General features: G+C 36.8%; 1 protein-coding gene across 15 annotated transcripts in view; it reads left to right on the forward strand.

The window, feature by feature from the left end:
* The window catches only part of LOC123881043 (disintegrin and metalloproteinase domain-containing protein 22), a 407,047-nt gene that overhangs the window by 149,750 nt on the left and 238,462 nt on the right, over positions 1–18,835 (forward strand). For 13 of the 15 annotated variants that reach the window (XM_045929573.1, XM_045929577.1, XM_045929582.1 and 10 more), the window contains 2 exons: positions 8,564–8,593; positions 11,751–11,852. In XM_045929573.1, coding sequence (XP_045785529.1) covers positions 8,564–8,593; positions 11,751–11,852 — 132 coding nt within the window. The remainder of the gene's footprint in view (positions 1–8,563; positions 8,594–11,750; positions 11,853–18,835) is intronic. The other 2 variants (XM_045929579.1, XM_045929585.1) reach the window with 1 other exon arrangement.

Consider the following 18,835-nt stretch of genomic DNA (forward strand, 5'->3'; position numbering starts at 1 on the left):
AACAAAGTTCCTTTTATTGTTAAGTTAGAGTTTATTTGGTTTATTTAATTACTATTTTAATGTAAAAGAAGTACCTACCTACATATCTTATCAAGTTTGTTTATGTTGTTCTATAGATTTCCAACTTCTAAAAATATGGTGTTTACTCAGAAAAATACTTTGAAAAAATTTATAAAAGTTAAATGATTTGTGAATCTGTATGGTTTTTAAAATAGCTGGTTTCAACTTAGCCAATCTCCTTTCGGTATATTATGTACCATATAATGAATTTAAATAGTAGACATCATTTACAGTTAAGAATTATTAATTTCTACTGTCTTCTATGGCAGAATTTGTTTCATCTTCCATTTTTCTACTCTGCTTCTTCAACAGATCTCCTTGTTTCTGATTTGATCACGTAGAGACACTGAGAATTAAAGCATTACCACTTCAGCTTCACCACTTGTTGAACTTTGTTGGTTACTCTGCTCTTCATCCCTGAAATAATCGACGTCTCTATACCTGAAAAAACCTTCTAGCTATGTTAATATATAATGACAACTTTATAGTTACATAGTGTGCCATAATATAATGGATATTTTCAGCGTTTCAACTATCGTGAATGATTTCCAAATTATAAATATATCAAGTCGACTTCTTGAAACTTTATGTACTTAGTGAGTACTTCCCGAGCATTGAGTGCATCGGTTACCTCACGTAGACATCGGCTAAAACATGGTTGGGACATCGTATTGAAGATAGATGTCCCCATTGGGCGCTGATATGTACCCGTGGCATAAAAATGCAGAGCTGCTAGGATCTGCAATAAATATAAAATCCAATTTTTGTGTTAAATTAATCTCAATATTTTCTTCCTCAATATAAATATCAGAATTTTATTTTTATTTGTTATTTTATTTTGTACCAGAAAGTTGTAACAATTAAGAGACAAAGAAAGTAAAAGTGGACAGGGAAGCACTCTATAAGAGATCTCTACCAGTGACCCTTGGCAGTGCGAGAGGTTGTAAAGGGAGTAGAATAGGTACAAAGATAGAAAATAGGTACTTTAGTACCTACATGAGACTTATTTTTAGTTCAATGCGAACAGCTGTCCTTCGTCGAGCGGCTTGGAGGTGAGGCCCGAGTTCCTCTAACACCTGCTGGTAGCCAGCCTTGCTCAAACGAAAGTTTGCAATGAACTCTGTTTCTGGCAGCTCCATTGGGTTATACATATCGCGCAGCCTGCGCCTGTGGACCCGTAGCGCCTTTTGTTGGCGCTGCTCTTCAGCAAGCCCCATCAATACGGCACGAGCCATATTTTTTTTTAATTATTATCTACAACATTAACATAACCACAAAATATAGTACCTACTTGCTTACAAAATAACAATAATTTAACTCCGACCAACCAACCTTACTTTATATTACTTACCTTTTTACAACTAATAGGGTAAGTACCTAGGTACTAGGTATCAATTTTTTATTATAATATATTTTTCTGAAAAACCGAGCGGAATTCAGCCGATTTGTAATTAATAAAAATCCTTCGAAATTAAAACATCCCTACATTCGTTGAGATTGCTAAAAAATTATTACCTCTATAAAACGGACGGATTATAGTGGCGAGTCGCAAAACACTGGTCCCGACTAGTTGTTAAAACGATCGTAGCCACCTAATAAAGTTTCTAACTACAAACTGTCATTTTTGCTTAGTGAATAGAGTTTTAAAAACTATCGATACGAAAACATACGTGAAAAAGCATTTCCGGTTTCTATTCCATCCCATTAATGGCTATGATCGAGAGTCATTGTCTATGACGTCATCTTGGTTAAAAACTGACGTTAGCGAATAGAAAATTTGAGTTTGACATTTAATTATTAGAAATTTTCACGAAATTAGTGTGCCACTGAGATACAGCATAACCCTGCAGAAGGGATAACGCATCGTCTCGGCACGCTCTGTGTGTTATCTTGTTCAATAATTTGCATGCGAATGCATTCAACATGTAAATTTCCCGTCCGTGAGACCGCGCTTTGGGATCTCTCGTATAATCTAATCGATTATGAAACAATGAATTGAGCTTAGAATGTAAGACGGGTGTTCGTTTATTATCGATCTTTATGTAGAACATAATTGGATTTTTAACCCCCGACCCAAAAGAGGGGTATCTGTGTATCTGCCTGTGGCATCGTAGCTCCTAAACTAATGAACCGATTTTAATTTAGTTTTTTTTTTGTTTGAAAGGTGGCTTGATGAAGAGTGTTCTTAGCTGCTATAATCCAAGAAAATCGGTTCAGCCGTTTGAAAGTTATCAGCTCTTTTCCAGTTACTGTAACCTTCACTTGTCGGGGGTGTTATAAATTTTTAATTTACACTTGTTACCAAGTACTTTTTTGTATAGATTTTGACTGTGAATGCGAAAGTTAGAAATTCATCGTAGTATTTTATAGCTTATATCTATATAATATTTAGCTTAAAAAAATATGATATAGCTTATCTATATAATATTTAGCTTAAATAAAAGGATCGGACTTGTACAACCACAATGCAATATAGAGTAGGTTTTCTTTGAAAGATCCCACTAAGTTGATTATTTTCTTAGTATGGTACAGGTTTGTACATCTGCAATAAAACCCGATTTTTGGTATTCCTTCCAATCGAAGCCGGGGCGGGGGTTTTCTTATAGAGCTTATTTTTTATCAGCTATAATAAAATAGTTCCTCCGGTCGAATCTCTACATACAGTAGAGATAAGCTATCATCAAAGCAGATATTACTTTATAGTGTACAACTATTATGCACATACAAGTATGTGCACTTATTATTTAAGTAATTAGTTTTAGTTACAAAAAATCGGCGATTAACACGATAGGCTAGTTAAAAATCGTAATAGACTTGCAACTCCTACGCTCCGCCTCAGGAAAATCGGTTTATCTGTGGGAATGGGTGTAATCACACTATCACACTATCACACTTCACACTAATATTATAAAGGCGAAAATTCGTATGTGTGTGTGTGTGTGTGTGTGTGTGTGTGTGTGTGTGTGTGTGTGTGTGTGTGTGTGTGTGTGTGTTTGTTACTCCTTCACGCAAAAACTACTGGACGAATTTGGCTAAAATTCGGAACGGAGATAGATAATATCCTGGATTAGCACATAGGCCACTTTTAATCCCGAAAAACCAAAGAGTTCCCACGGGATTTCGAAAAACCTAAATCCACGCGGACGAAGTCGCGGGCGTCAGCTAGTATTTTATAATCGAATAAATACCACACTCAATTTAGGCTTGCCACAAAAGTTTAAAATATATATTGAAAGTTATACTTGATAACTTAAAATTTAAGAAACCTCTGACACAAAAACCTCTATAAGAAAACTAGAAAAGAGCTGATAACTTTCAATCGGCTGAACCGATTTTCTTCAATTATAGCTAAGAACACTCTCGATCAAGCCACCTTTCAAACAAAACAAAACAAAACTAAATTGAAATCGGTCCATTCGTTTAGGAGCTACGATACACAGATAAATAGATACACAGATACACACGTCAAACTTATAACACCCCTCTTTTTGGGTCGGGGGTTAAAAAAAGCATGTATGGAATGTACACTATTGAATAGTTTGCATGTAATACAAAGCAATGCGGTATCAAACGTATGCATCTGTCATCTTGCTTTGCATGCCATCTTGTTCAACAATTTGCATGGGAATGCATTCCACATGGAAATCCAAGCGTTCGAGCGATCACGTGGAACGTGCTGTATATGCAGTCGATTGATCTTAGCTGCTATACAAAGATACTTACGATAAATTTGATATAGTTATATTGGACCATTGTGATAATTTTTAATAGGTTTTACTTTAGGTTTCCGTTCCCAAAGGAGCCCTATTACCACAGTTTTAGGAGCCCTGTTAAGTACCACAGTTTTACGAATTACATACCATTGATCTTTTTTTTTTATACACAGGAAATGCCTAGCGCATACCCATCCTTCCGTCCCGGAAAACGGAGAGGTTATGTGGGGCTTGCACCCACTAAAACCTGTGTTTGTTCCTCAAAGGACTGGCGGTTGCGCGGGTATCACTAAGGTAGTATTCACCGCACTCCCGCCAGGTCTTGACCCGCCGCCAAGCGGACGGGTCCCATCGCTAGGCTGGCTGCTTCCACCGTCTCAGAAGCGCGCCCAGAACACGGCGCGCTACCTCCTGATCCCATTGATCTAGAATGGAATCAAGAAGCAACCAGCAAGGTTCCACGGCACAAGTAAAGAGGAAATCCGAAAATCGTTCATTTGTAGTTAATCAGTGATTACAAACTAACTTTTGCAATCGGAGATTAAGCAATACAATCACACTATCTTTCCAGAGCTCGCAACCCTCGTTGCGCGAGTTCGATTCACACTTGGCTGGGTTTTTTTCAATTTCATATGTCTGTCACAGTTCAAAGCTACCAGGCGAACATAAAATAAAGGCATTCACCCTCGACGCGTCGCGCTGAGTGGCGTACACGTCCTCGACATTCGCGCTCGCGAATGACGTCACGCGTGCTTGCGCCTCACGCCCGCTGCCCGCCGCGGTTCGCTGCGTCGCTAGCGAATCCTATTTACTACGAATTACGCCCACGCCGTGACGACTGATGGCAATATGTCTGACTTTTATGACTTTGTAGAGCTGGAATTAGGTAGATAGATAGATAGAAAGACTTTATTGCACACAAAAAACACATGTAAAGGAATACAACACAGAAAGAAGAAAAACAGAAAAAACTATTGTGTGCAAAGGCGGCCTTTTTGCTTAGAGCAATCTCTACCAGGCAAGTACTAGGTAGGTACATTTTTAGTGTAGTTTTTTAGGCTTCCGTACCCCAAAAGGAAGAAACAGAGTATTTCGTTGCATTGACCATCTATCTATTACAAGTGTAAATTAAAAAATAACACCCCCGACAAGTGAAGGTTACAGTAACTAGAAAAGAGCTGATAACTTTCAAACGGCTGAACCGATTTTCTTGGTTTATAGCTAAGAACACTGTCGATCAAGCCACCTTTCAAACAAAAAAAACTAAATTAAAATCGGTTCATTAGCTTAGAAGCTACGATGCCACAGACAGATACACAGATACACACGTCACCGCGTCGAGTTAGTTATCATCAGCGGTGATAAAGACTGATAATTTGATGAATGATTACATTGGCCGTCTATTCGGGAGGTTGAGAGTTTGATACCCCTAATTTTTCAGAGTTAAGTTCGTTTTAAGCACCGATGGTTTTAAGCAATTAATTAATGTATCGGTGAAGGGAAACATCGTGAGGCAACCTGCATGTCTGAGAGTTCTCTATAATACTGTCAAAGGTGTGTGAAGTCTGCTAATTTGCACTGAGCCAGCGTGGCGGATTCTGGCCTAAACCCTTCTTATTCTGAGAGAAGACCTGTGCTCAGTAGTGCACCAGCGATGGGTTGTATGATGATGATATCTATCACAGTTCAATGCTACCAGGCGAACATGAAATAAAGGCATTCACCCTCGACGCGTCGCGCTGAGTGGCGTACACGCCCTCGTAACAGTAGCGCTAGGGAATGACGTCACGCCCGCTGCCCCGCTGCGCTTCGCTGCGTCACGGGCTAGTGAATCCTATTTACTACGAATTACGTCATGACGGTGGCAATATCATATGTCTGACTTTTATGACTTTATAGAGCTGGAATTACTTTTTAGCGTAGTTTTTACCCCCGAACCAAAAAGAGGGGTGTTATAAGTTTGACGTGTGTATCTGTGTATCTATCTGTGGCACCGTAGCTCCTAAACTAATGAACCGATTTTAATTTAGTTGTTTTTTTTGAAAGGTGGCTTGATCGAGAGTGTTTTTAGCTATAATCCAAGAAAATCAGTTCAGCCGTATGAAAGTTATTAGCTCTTTTCTAGTTTCTGTAACCTTCACTCACTTGTAAAGCATTTATTTAGACTTGCGTACCTCAAAAGAGTGAAGGGAGGATTAGATATTTCGCTGTCCGTCTGTCTATCAACCCAGGTCTATCAAGACCCCTTTTCTCAGGAACGCGTGGAGCAAAAACGGTAATAGCCTAGTGGTTAGAACATCCGCCTCCAATTTAGAAGGGAAACATCTTGAGGAAACCTGCAAGCCTGAGAGTTCTCTAGAATATTGTCAAAGGTGTGAGAAGTCTGCCAATTTGCACTGAACCAGCGTAGCAGACTATGGCCTAAACTTTTCTCATTCTGAGAGGAGACCTGTCCTCAGTAGTGGGCCAGCGATGGGTTGATTATGATGCTGATATTTATATCAATTTAATGCTACCAGGCGTACATGAAATAAAAGCATTCTCCCTCGATGCGTCGCACTGAGTGGCGCAAGCGTTGGCTACCGAATCCTATTCACTACACTACGAATTACGCCCTGACGGTGGCAATATGTCTGGCTTTTATGACTTTGTAGGGCTCGAATTCCTTTATTTTACCATACAAGTATCTTAATTACTTTGCTGGCTCAGAAATTGCTTCCTCTTTGACACTGAAATTGGCTTTCATTCCTGTATGCCACTTTGCACCAATGTCAGAGTGAATCAGAACGAGGAACTTCTCGGTTTGATCCTGAATCAAAATCTCAAATATTAGGTACTAGAGGATGTCCGCGACTTCGTCCGCGTAGATTTATATTTTTATTAGATACAGGTGAAGCCTCGAGGTTTTGTTAGGAGTTTCATAACTGTCGTGAATTGTGCCAATTTCCTTGCAATTTCCAATCCAATCCAATCCATCAACCTGCATAAATATGTGAAATGCTGAACACAATATTAAGTATAACTTTCCGAAAGCAAGCCGCCAACTATAATCCTTCGTTTTGGATAAGAACAGAATTTCTTCCCGAGAGAAACACCGTGAACGGAATAGGGGATTTGCCTGTGTCAATAATAAATATTTCTGTAATAATTAAATAAAGGGTCTTCCAAAATATGTTAAATCCCCATCCTTTGTTAGTTTTAAGAGTAATAACTATTTTAAATTATCGATTAAACTAAAAAAGGACGTCAAATTATTGTGACGTCACATGCCAGTATTTCATAGAAGCTAGCCTACTGTGTTTTGACGTTTGATAAAAAGATACTGATTGGACAAGTTGTCAAACACCGGATTCTGTAGTGAATGGGAACAACGAAGTAATCCACCTACTATGAGTTCCAGATATTCAACTATATCCATTCCACTATACCTATTCCAGATATTCAGTATTCAAAAATATTAGTTTCATGAAAATCTCAAATAGCAGAAAAGTAGGGAAATGCCAAATATTAGTTACATAATATAAGTACAAATAATATTTGAGATTTCCCTACTTTCTGCTATATTTATTGCATAATTATTGAATATTTCTATAGCAACGTTTGAGTTAGAATTTATTATGAAGCATACTTATTAGTTGGCGGCCCATTATTATTAGTTCCAGAACATTCTTTATAACCCAGCTCGGCTTGTTATGCTCGCATTCGATTTACAACAACAAAGTTCAAAGCGTGCATGCTAACGACTACTCATTTGCGTAACAACGCCGCTTTGCAATTTACCGACGTCGCCTCCATTTATAAGAATGCATGCCTCTTATAAGAAAGCATTCGTCTTATAAGACACCAATGATAATATTATAACAGCTAAAAACGAAATAGATTTGTTACATAACTACGTATCTAAAGTGAAACTTGGTTCACATTTTGTAGAGCTCTATCTCTCCTACTCTCATAATATGTTTTTATTATCTTCTGTCTTACTGATTACCGATTGGACACGAATTATATACGCCATATAATATGACTAGAAGATTGCTACAGAAATATACCTGTAGCTTTTACTACGTAAAAAATAAGCAGAAAAAGAAATCTTCAATTTACTTATTGGTTTGTAACTTCAAAATGGCGATGGCCATTGCACCTGAAAGTTATAGAAGATAGATTGATTTATTTGGGGCCCCCTATTTTCGATGTGGTTTAACTTCATGGAAAAAATAGTATATATCTATAGAGATAGCTAGCTTGCAACCTTATGATTAATAGTTCCAGAACATTCTTTACAACCATGTTCAGCTTGTTATGCCCGTGTTCAATTTACAACAACAAAGTTCGAAGCGTGCATGCTAACGACGCACTCATTTTGCGTAACAACGCCATTTTGCAATCTACTGGCGTCGCCTCCATTTATAAGAATGCATGCCTCTTATAAGAAACCAGTGATGATATTATACATATAAAAGAAATATATTTTTTAAAGAAAAATAACAAGTTGTTGAACAGACGGTTCTCTTGATGTTAAGTGATTACCGTCTATGAAATGCTCGTGACTTTATTTGTATAGATTTAAGTTTTTGAAGATTCTTATTCTTTGGTTAAGAAAATTAATCTACAAAAAATCTATTTCTACGCTTAAAAGAAAAATTGGATAAGGATACTTTTATAACTTTGTAACAATTCCAAATACAATCATTTAGATACCTACTGCAAATAAAATAGAAAAAAAATATAGCAATGTGGTAACTGTTTTTTTAAAGAGTTTTAATATTAATACTTAATTTTTATTTTTACAGGTAACTTACCGGAAGACGCAAAATCTGATGGTGAGTAAAAAATGTGTACAATGTACATACTTATTAAAATATTATTAAAGAAATCAGGGGGCACGGCAGTGCCCCCGCCAAGACGAGCCAAACGGCGGCCGGGGCGCTACGTACCTTTTTCTCGAAGTGTTTCGCCGTATTTTCGACCCGTCATAACTTCGGTCTGGATGACGCTAGAAAGCTGAAATTTTCAGTATAAGGTGTCCTCAGCAAATTTACCAAATATACCAAGTATCAAATATCTAGCTTTTATGGTTACAGATTTATTGATACCTAAAATACGCCGATTTCGTCCCTCACTGATGATCATCAAAACCTCTACTCAAAACCTCGAAGGTACTTCCCGAAGTCCTAGAAGACTGAAATTTGGTATGTAGACTAGAAATTGACTACAAACTACAGGAAAATTAAGAAATTGGAAATGCCCCCCCTCTACGCCTCTTATGGGTGAAGCCAATCTGTAAATTCTGTCGCTAGAATGCTGATATTTTCAGGATAAGATGTCCTGGGCAGATTTATTAAACGCATTGAGTATCAATTGTCTAGCTTTTATAGTTTCAGATTTATTGACAGTCAAAACTTCTAGTCTGTAATTCTAGGGTACTTCCCGAAGTCCTAGAAGACTGAAATTTGGTGTGTACACTAGAAATTGCATACAAACTACAGGAAAATTAAGAAATTCAAAATTTTCCCCCTCTACTCCCACGTATGGGGGAAGCAAATTATTTGTAAAGTCTATCGCTAGAATGCTGATATTTTCAGGATAATATGTCCTTAACAGACTTATCAAACGTACCAAGTATCAATTGTCTACCTGTTATGGTTTCAGATTTATTGCCATTCAAAACCCCTCTAGTCAAAAGTTCTAAAGTACTTCCCTAAGTCCTAGAAGACTGAAATTTGGTATGTAGGCTAGGGATTTCATTCAAACAACAGGAAAATAAACTTTTCCTAGTCTGTACATTTAAAAAATGTGTTTCCTAAAGTCCTAAAAGACTGAAATTTGATATATCTGCTTTAAAATTGAGTTGCAAGATTCCACCCAAACAAACATAGTTACATACATTGGAAGTGGAATAAAAGCTTTTAAAAAAAGAGGTAACGATAGAGAGCGGGCCATGAAAATGATGTAGGTACCTACAAAAAATAGATCCAAAAAAAAATCTAGGGCACCTGCCAAAAAGATATGAAATCCCACCAAAACATTTCATGTAAAATGTGGCCAAGACTCACAAGTTCATAATGCTTTCACTGTTAAAAAGTTATGAGATCTCTAGTAGAGCCAAGCCCCTAGCTAGCTTAGAATTGCGCTGCCCATGGGACCTATCCCAAGTCCAAAGTATATAGCTCTTAAATGCTCTTGAGTATATCACATTTATAACAATAAAGAACAAATAACTCTACTTACAAGCTCTGATTTTACAAACCCTAAATCTTGGTTAAAAAAGTACGGCTTGGCCGTTTAATGTTCGTGAAACTATTACATGACATAACATATTATATTAAGGTCAAAGAAATAGTTTGTTCGACAATTACTAATTTTTATTATACTTCATGATTGTCGCACAAGCTATTCCGGGCTTAAATGTCATATCAGATAAAAGTACCACGAACATTAAACGGCCAAGCCGTCCTTTTTTAACCAAGATTTAGGGTTTGTAAAATCAGAGCTTGTAAGTAGAGTTATTTGTTCTTTATTGTTATAAATGTGATATACTCAAGAGCATTTAAGAGCTATATACTTTGGACTTGGGATAGGTCCCATGGGCAGCGCAATTCTAAGCTAGCTAGGGGCTTGGCTCTACTAGAGATCTCATAACTTTTTAACAGTGAAAGCATTATGAACTTGTGAGTCTTGGCCACATTTTACATGATTGTTTTGACTATTGTTCCTCTATTTTTAAAATCGCTTTTTAAACTTTTGTTTTAAAATTTTAAATAAGTAGATATACGTAGTAAAACAAAAACTATTTATTTAAAAAAAAACATATTGGTTATAAACTCAATGTAAAAACCGTTTAAATTTTACAGTAGGTACGTAAATAAATGACATATTATGCAGTCCCGCAAAAGTTTAACAACAAAACTATTATCTTCATTTACAAAATGACAGTTTAATTTGATTACAAATTGGATTTCGTGAACGCTTTTTGTCTGTTGTATGTTTTTCTTAACATAGTGGTTTTAATTATTATTATTTTTCATAAAAATACTTTTTTCGTATAGTACCTACCTAAATAAATATGAAATAAAGAATTTAGGAAATAATGTCTACAAGGAACCACAACATGTTTCTTGTATGTCATGATGTTTGAGTAATAACACTTGCATTTTATCATAGATTTAATAAGCATAGCTTAGTCACTAAAGTTGATAAAATAGACTGGTCTTTCGGAATACTCTGCAGGTTTGGTTTATGTAGGATGTTATGAGTTGCGCTTGAAATATAGGCTTGTTCTGCCTTGTGCTCCGGCTACACGCTCTCTTGCCTGCGCAGTTTTAATTGCGAAAACTGGTAAGTGATAATGCAGTCCAAGATGGATCGGGCTAACCTGGAAGGGGTATGGCAGTTTTCATTGAACCCATACTCATTTGGTTTCTACAGGTAGGTATAGTAGCGGAACGCTAAATCACTTGGCCGCACGGCTTTTGCCAGTAGGGTCGTAACTAGCTACGACAGAAGCCTCCCATCAGACCAGACCAGAAATTTAGAAATCATGAAATTCCAAAGTTCGATTCCTGGCAGGGGGCCAGGAATCGAACTCGGAACCTCCCACTAATAAGACCACAGCGCTTACCACTGCACCCAAAAATAGGGGTGTTATAAGTTTGACGCGTGTATCTTAGTATCTGTTTGTGGCATCGTAGCTCCTAAACTAATGAACCAATTTTAATTTAGTTTTTTTTTTGTTTGAAAGGTGGCTTGATCGAGAGTGTTCTTAGCCATAATCTAAGAAAATCGGTTTGGCCGTTTGAAAGTTATCAGCTCTTTTTCAGTTACTGTAACCTTCACTTGTCGGGGGTGTTATAAATTTTTAATTTACACTTGTTTTAGTTTTTTGGCAGGGCAGTCGTGTTACTTATTTTTTTTTTAGTTACGACATGTCAACTTTAGTGATGGTGACTATATCAATATTTACACGGGTCATTATGATAGGGACGAAGGCGCGGTCGCTACCAGTCGGAGACTCCGGGGCGAAGCTGTCAGTCTGCGACGCTGTCAAGTGCAACCTTGCTAACAAGTCCTGGACCGATAAAGGTACGACTTCTATGACCCGCGTAATTGTTGATATTTTTTTTTTTTTTTTTTTTGGAGACACAGTATTAACAATAAACAATAAACAAAACAAATACAAAACACACACACCACAACAGTCTCCAAAGAAAAGTTAACACAGAATTAAAACACACAATAGTCGGGAAAAGAAGGTACATAGAAAAAGAACAGAAAATAGGTAGATAACATAAATAATAAAGTAAAAACAAAAACGAAACAAAACTGACTAGTGAAGCTAGTCAGTTTTGGATATAATATTATTAGACTCAATTTTAAGCCCCGACCCAAAAAGACGGGTGTTATAAGTTTGACGTGTGTATCTGTGTATCTGTCTGTGGCATCGTAGCTCCTAAACGAATGGACCGATTTTAATTTAGTTTTTTTTTGTTTGAAAGGTGGCTTGATCGAGAGTGTTCTTAGCTATAAACCAAGAAAATCGGTTTAGCCGTTTGAAAGTTATCAGCTCTTTTCTAGTTACTGTAACCTTCATTTGTCGGGGGTGTTATAAATTTTTAATTTACACTTGTTCTATTTCTTTTCATACTTCCTAACTTGTACATTAAATCATCATACTGTTACTTAATTATATTACTCGCATCTTCTACGTATATAGGTTATTATTGATTTATATTATAGGTAGTGTTATGGAATAGAGGCCAGAGGGGTTATGTTAATAAAATATTCCGAGCGTATATTTAGCGAGGGCTGTGCCGAATCTTACGCCATTGATTCCGAGTTGCGAGCTTTATTCAAATGCTAATATCGGGAACTTCCACGTACAGGAGTAGAGAGGATCGGTGTAGCAAATTGAATTTCGGCAGAGGAACTCAAAGTTGGACTGTGAGTTTGGTCATAATGTGTGATTTGGCTGTACGCGTAGCTATGCAGAGACTTGATTTGAGTGTAATTGATTAAATTACTGGCTGACTTGTCCAAGTCCTACATGGAGAGTTTTGTATGTGTTTTTAGGGTTCCATACCTCAAAAAGGAATAACTCGAAATTTAAAAAACCCCCGACACAAAAACCTCTATAAGAAACCTAGAAAAGAGCTGATAACTTTCAAATGGCTTCGATTATAGCTAAGAACACTCTCGATCAAGCCACCTTTCAAACAAAAAAAAAAACTAAATTAAAATCGGTTCATTCGTTTAGGAGCTACGATGCCACAGACAGATACACAGATACTCAGATATACACGTTAAATTTATAACACCCCTCTTTTTGGGTCGGTGGTTAAAAAAGGAACCCTTATAGGATCACTTTGTTGTCTGTCCATATGTCCGTCTGTCCTACTACCTACCTGTCCATGATGACGGGCAGTCTGTCCGTCTGCCACCTACTGCCACTTACGCTGCAAAATACTATATTTTTAAGGATTTTCTAAAATTTACGCGAGTAAATCCCCGCTGTAAAGCTGGCAGGCCGGTTTATGTTTACTTTGTTTTATGAGGAAAACGTTTTAATGCTCTTTGTCTGGATGTACAAGAATTTACTGAGAGTTTCATGAAAAACGACGACTTGGCGAAACGCTACTGTTGCATTTTACAGCACTGCACAAAATCTATATTTTGTAAAAGCATCAAAATTGATCGAATGGATGGGCTGTGAAATCTAACACCACATCATCACTTTCCATCAGGTGTGATTGTGGTCAAGCGCTTACCTATAGTGAATAAAAAAAATAAAAATAACAGACAGACAGATACACTTTCGCACTTATTCTCAATACCGATTAGTATGAATTTTGAATTCAGATTTATAGTAGCAGTTAGTCAGGTAGTTGTTCAAAGTTAGGTTATAACATTACAAAAATACAACCACTCTACTTTCTTACTTTGCGGCTTTGGGAAATTCACTGGAATTATTTTTAAAATAGCTCGCTAAGTCTCAATTTAAAAGTAGCCTATAAATCCGTCCCCGGAACCTGTAATGTAATGTAAGATGAACCAAATTTCAGCATAATAGGTTGAATGGATAGGCCGTAAAAAGCTAGCAGACAGTCAGACAGACACAATTTCGCACTTATAATTATAATTATTCTTACTTACTATTACTTATTACTTATAATTATTAGTATGGGTTTTGTATTCAGATTTATAAGGTAGTTGTCCAAAGTTAGGTTATAACATTACAAAAACATACAACGACTCTACTTTCCAACTTTGCAGCTTTGGGAAATTCATTGAAATTAATTTTAAAGTAACTTGCTAAGTTTCAATTTAAAAAATTGGGCTATATATCCGTCTCTGGAACCTGTAATGTAAGCTTCATCAAAGTAGGTTGAATGGATGGGCCGTAAAAAGCTAGGAGACAGACAGACAGACAGACACATTTTCGCACAGTTTATAATACCTATTAGTATAGATTTTGTATTCAGATTTATAGTAGGTTGTCCAAAGTTAGGTTATAACATTACAGAAACATTAACGACTCTACTTTCCAACTTTGCGGCTTTGGGAAATTCATTGAAATTAATTTTAAAGTAACTCGCTAAGTTTCAATTTAAAAAGTAGGCTATATATCCGTCTCTGGAACCTGTAATGTAAGCTTCATCAAAGTAGGTTGAATGGATGGGCCGTAAAAAGCTAGGAGACAGACAGACAGACAGACACATTTTCGCACAGTTTATAATACCTATTAGTATAGATTTTGTATTTAGATTTATAGTAGGTTGTCCAAAGTTAGGTTATAACATTACAGAAACATTAACGACTCTACTTTCCAACTTTGCGGCTTTGGGAAATTCATTGAAATTAATTTTAAAGTAACTCGCTAAGTCTCAATTAGACCATAAAGAGCCCGGGATACTCTGCAATTTATAATGAAACTTTTCGTCCTAATTAGGGTTCGTTAGCGAAAATTCAAAATGAGAAAAACTTAAAGCTAGCCGAAGTAGTACATTTACTAGATATTTTTACTCTTTTCTATCTTTTTCCCATACCTTTTGTTTGTTATTAGATGATGGCCGCGTCTTCGTCCGCATGGATTTAGGTGTTTCGAAATCTCATGGGAACTCTTTGTTTTTCCGGGTTAAAAAGTAGCTTGTGTGCTAATCCAGGATATAATCTATCTCGGTTCCAAATTTTAACCAAATCTGTCTAATAGTTTTTCCGTGAAAGAGTAACAAACATACACACATATTATATACACACAAACTTTCGTATTTATAATAATATTAGTGTGATTCATTCGCGTGGAATTTTGAAAATCCAGTGCGAACTCTTTGATTTTCCAAAATTTTTTCAGTCTTTATTGTATTTTTGCAAAAAATCCCGTCGAGCCGATGCGCGTTGCTTCGTTGCAGTGTGATTGAAGCACAAACCAACAAACACACTTTCGCATGTATGGTAGACACGCCTCGAAGTGCTTTTGAATAGTCAAAACAATCTACTACTGGTTCGGAAACCCTTTCCTACCGAGCAAGAAACTCGACGGTTGCTCTTTTCAAATAGTAATGTTCAGAAATATTTAAATAAATAAACTCTATAATCTATAAACTGCAAACCCGCAATAATAAATCTATATAAGATCACTCTTTTGTCTGTCTGTCCGTCAATAATACCTAGAGGATACTTCCCGTTGACCTAGAATCATGGGCAGATAGGCAGGTCTTATAATAGAAGTAAACCATGGCATGAAAATCAGTGCAATACTGTAACACCTTATACAAAATAAAGGTCCAAAAGATAAAACCATGTCAAGATTCTTATTTACTATGTAAACCTAGCTTAAAAGTTTCTAAATATTTCCCAGGAACAAGGAAAACGACGTTTCATGATGCATAATGTGACTTTTATACTGAGCGGGTTAAATACATTGCATAACCAACCTTGTGCGCTAAGCAATAAGGTGCACGTGAATCTAAAAGTTTGAAGCTTTGTACGGAAATGGAAAAGCCTGAAAATTCTGTGCTATTTTGAACTCTATTTTAAAGTGAATAAAGGAGAAGCAAAAGAGAAATGTGTAAAGAAAAGTGTGACAAGCTTTGTACTGAAGACACAGTTGTGATTTAACTCATAAAACAAGTTTCGTTTTCTGGAAGTATACGCGTACAAAGTTAACCAGGACGTTACATCTACAATGTTTCATTTTTAGTATGGTTCAAGATCCCAGGACCTCCAGACATTACTTAATTTCTGAGAAGCAAAATGTGTGGGATAGAGTACAACGTTCCATTTTTAGTATGGTCCAAGATCCCAAGACGTAACTTATTTTCTGAGAAGCAAATATATGTGTGTTGTAATATTTAAAAGAAATTTCATTTACTTATAATGAAACTACATAATATTTTGACAAAACAATATTTCTTTATTTTTCTATAATGACATATAATCCTACTTTGACTAAAACCTCGTTCATATAACTCCTAACAGTTTGATAGAGTACAATGCTTCATTTTTAGCATGGTGCGAGACCACAGGACCTCCAGACGTTACTTACTTTCTGAGAAACAGAATGTGTGGGATAGAGCTGTAGTATTGTGTGTTTTTAACTTATCCGCTAAAACATAACTGATAACACATGTCATGTCTCGCACAAAGTTAGTGATGGGAAGGTAGAGGAGGCGAATTGTACTGCACACTCAGGAATATTCCTACACATCTTCTACACATTTTATAGCTCTTATGTGAGATTTGTAAGGTGGAATAACGACATCAAACAAGTACAGGGAGTTCTTGGATCGTTCGTTAACCGATACATAAAACAGAACAGGAGGTAGCGCGCCGTGTTCCGGGTGCGCTTCCGAGACGGATCTGGTAGCAGCCAGCCTAGCGATGGGACCCGTCCGCTTGGCGGCGGGTCAAGACCTGGCGGGAGTGCGGTGAATACTACCTTAGTGATACCCGCGCAACCGCCAGTCCGTTGAGGAACAAACACAGGTTTTAGTGGGTGCAAGCCCCACATAACCTCTCCGTTTCCCCTGACGGAAGGGTATGCGTTAGGCATTTCCTGTGTAAAAAAAAGGGAGTTCTTGGATTCGGGCGGTGCAAGACCGAGTGTGTGAAAGAACAAGAGATCTATGCCCAGCAGTGGGCATCTATCGGTTGATGATGATGATGTTGAATGATCACTTACTTATATACTAACTTACTATAGATATAATATGGCGCTTCTAGAGCCCCAGGATATAGTTTGTACTGAAGACGCAGTTTGTTGATAAGTAGAGTGACGGAGGGGAGGAGGTTTTAAGTCCGTAGGCCGCTTGGCAGAATCCCCTATGTAAACAGGCATGCCCGAAGCACCGAGGTATCCATGACAATTTTCCTCCTCCCCAAATGAAAAAGAGAGGATAAAGTTTGTCATGCGTGACATACAGTTTTAGTCACATACAGAAACGAAATAAAATTTTTAAAAGTCCATAGTGTGATGTTATGCGTAGCGAGCCGTTAGCTTAAGAGTTGTTACGCTTGTTTTAAGCTGTAGGATAAGTCGCAAGCTTTTACCGAGGAGGCGAATTGTACTGCACTCAGAAACGTTCTACATTTCTACACGTTCTCTACACATTTTGCAGCTCTTCTGGCATGTACCTACACGCGAATAACATGATAGCTTACTAGACTCTAGAGGCATACCTAATAGAAACGAAGACTTTTTTACATCGAATACATTTTGAAACAAATAGTTTTACAGTCTACCAACAACTGCAATTTTTCAAGAAAATCATACCTATGAATAACAATATTATGTAAGTTCCTACTTACTTATTTAGTTATTTTCTTAAAATCTTTGGCTAAATACTACTTATAACGTATTTCACGCAGACTACACAAATTTCAAACCCCTATTTTACCCTCTTAGGGGTTGAATTTTCAAAAATCCTGTCCTACCAGATGATGTCTACGTCGTAATAGCTATCTGCATGCCAAACAACCTGATCCGTCCAATAGTTTGAGCTGTGCGTTGATAGATCAGTCAGTCAGTCAGCTTTTTTATATATTTACCTATAGAAGAAGAAGAGTATCTTTCCAATAAGTGTCTTAGGAGTAGGTAAAAGCAATATAAGGTAATATTTCAATCTTGAAAGGAAACCGCAGCGTAATAATCACATAATATATTGCTTCTTAAAAACTTTGTTAATAAATAAAGCAATTTGTCAAAGCAACGCACCCCTTGTGCGACGCAACCCCACAGTATCAAATACAACGAGCTCCAGCTACTTATTCGATACAAATTACCTTTCACACAAAATGGCGGTATTTTAACCCTTCGAGTACGCGGTGGGGTATAACATACCCCAAGTACAAGTGAACAAGTAAATTCACAACTAGTTGCATACTTCATATTTTCATCTAGGTATACCAACTACGTCTATGTAATACTACCAGCTCTCATAAAATTAATCAGCTGGGATGATTGCTTATATCAATTTCCGGCATTCAAGCTACCTCTGTATCAAAGTTCATACAAAATCGGTTACAAGGATGTTTAAAAATCCCGTGGGAACTCTATGATTTTCTGGGATAAAAAATGGCCTATGCGGGATGTAAGCTAACTCTGTACCTTTCATCTAAATCGGTTAGACGGTTGTGAAAGGCTAGCAGACAGACACGCTTTCGCATTTATAATATCAGTATGGATTATTATTATTTTGTGACTTTTACTTTACAAAATACTAAAACAAAATGACTTTCAAATCGTTGGTGCATAACATACCCCTTATAATCCCAGTATTAAACGGTGTTGGATATTTAGTCATTTCGTATACGGGGGGTTAAACAGATGTCCTTATTTTATACTACCAAGTCTTGAAACATTTATTATACGTTAATTAGGTCATGTATTTACGTCTTTGCATTTCGTGTGCATAAAGTATAATTTATTTTGCACGTAATTAAAGAAATTCACTTCTTGTGTACTCGAAAGATAAAAAAAAAGATCCTGAACTAAGCAAAATTTAGTAATGCAGCGTATCAGGCTATGTTATGTATTTTATAATCTACTAATAAGTCTATTTAGGTTTCTA

The sequence above is a fragment of the Maniola jurtina genome, chromosome 3 (assembly GCF_905333055.1).
Source record: "Maniola jurtina chromosome 3, ilManJurt1.1, whole genome shotgun sequence".
Classification (NCBI taxonomy): domain Eukaryota; kingdom Metazoa; phylum Arthropoda; class Insecta; order Lepidoptera; family Nymphalidae; genus Maniola; species Maniola jurtina.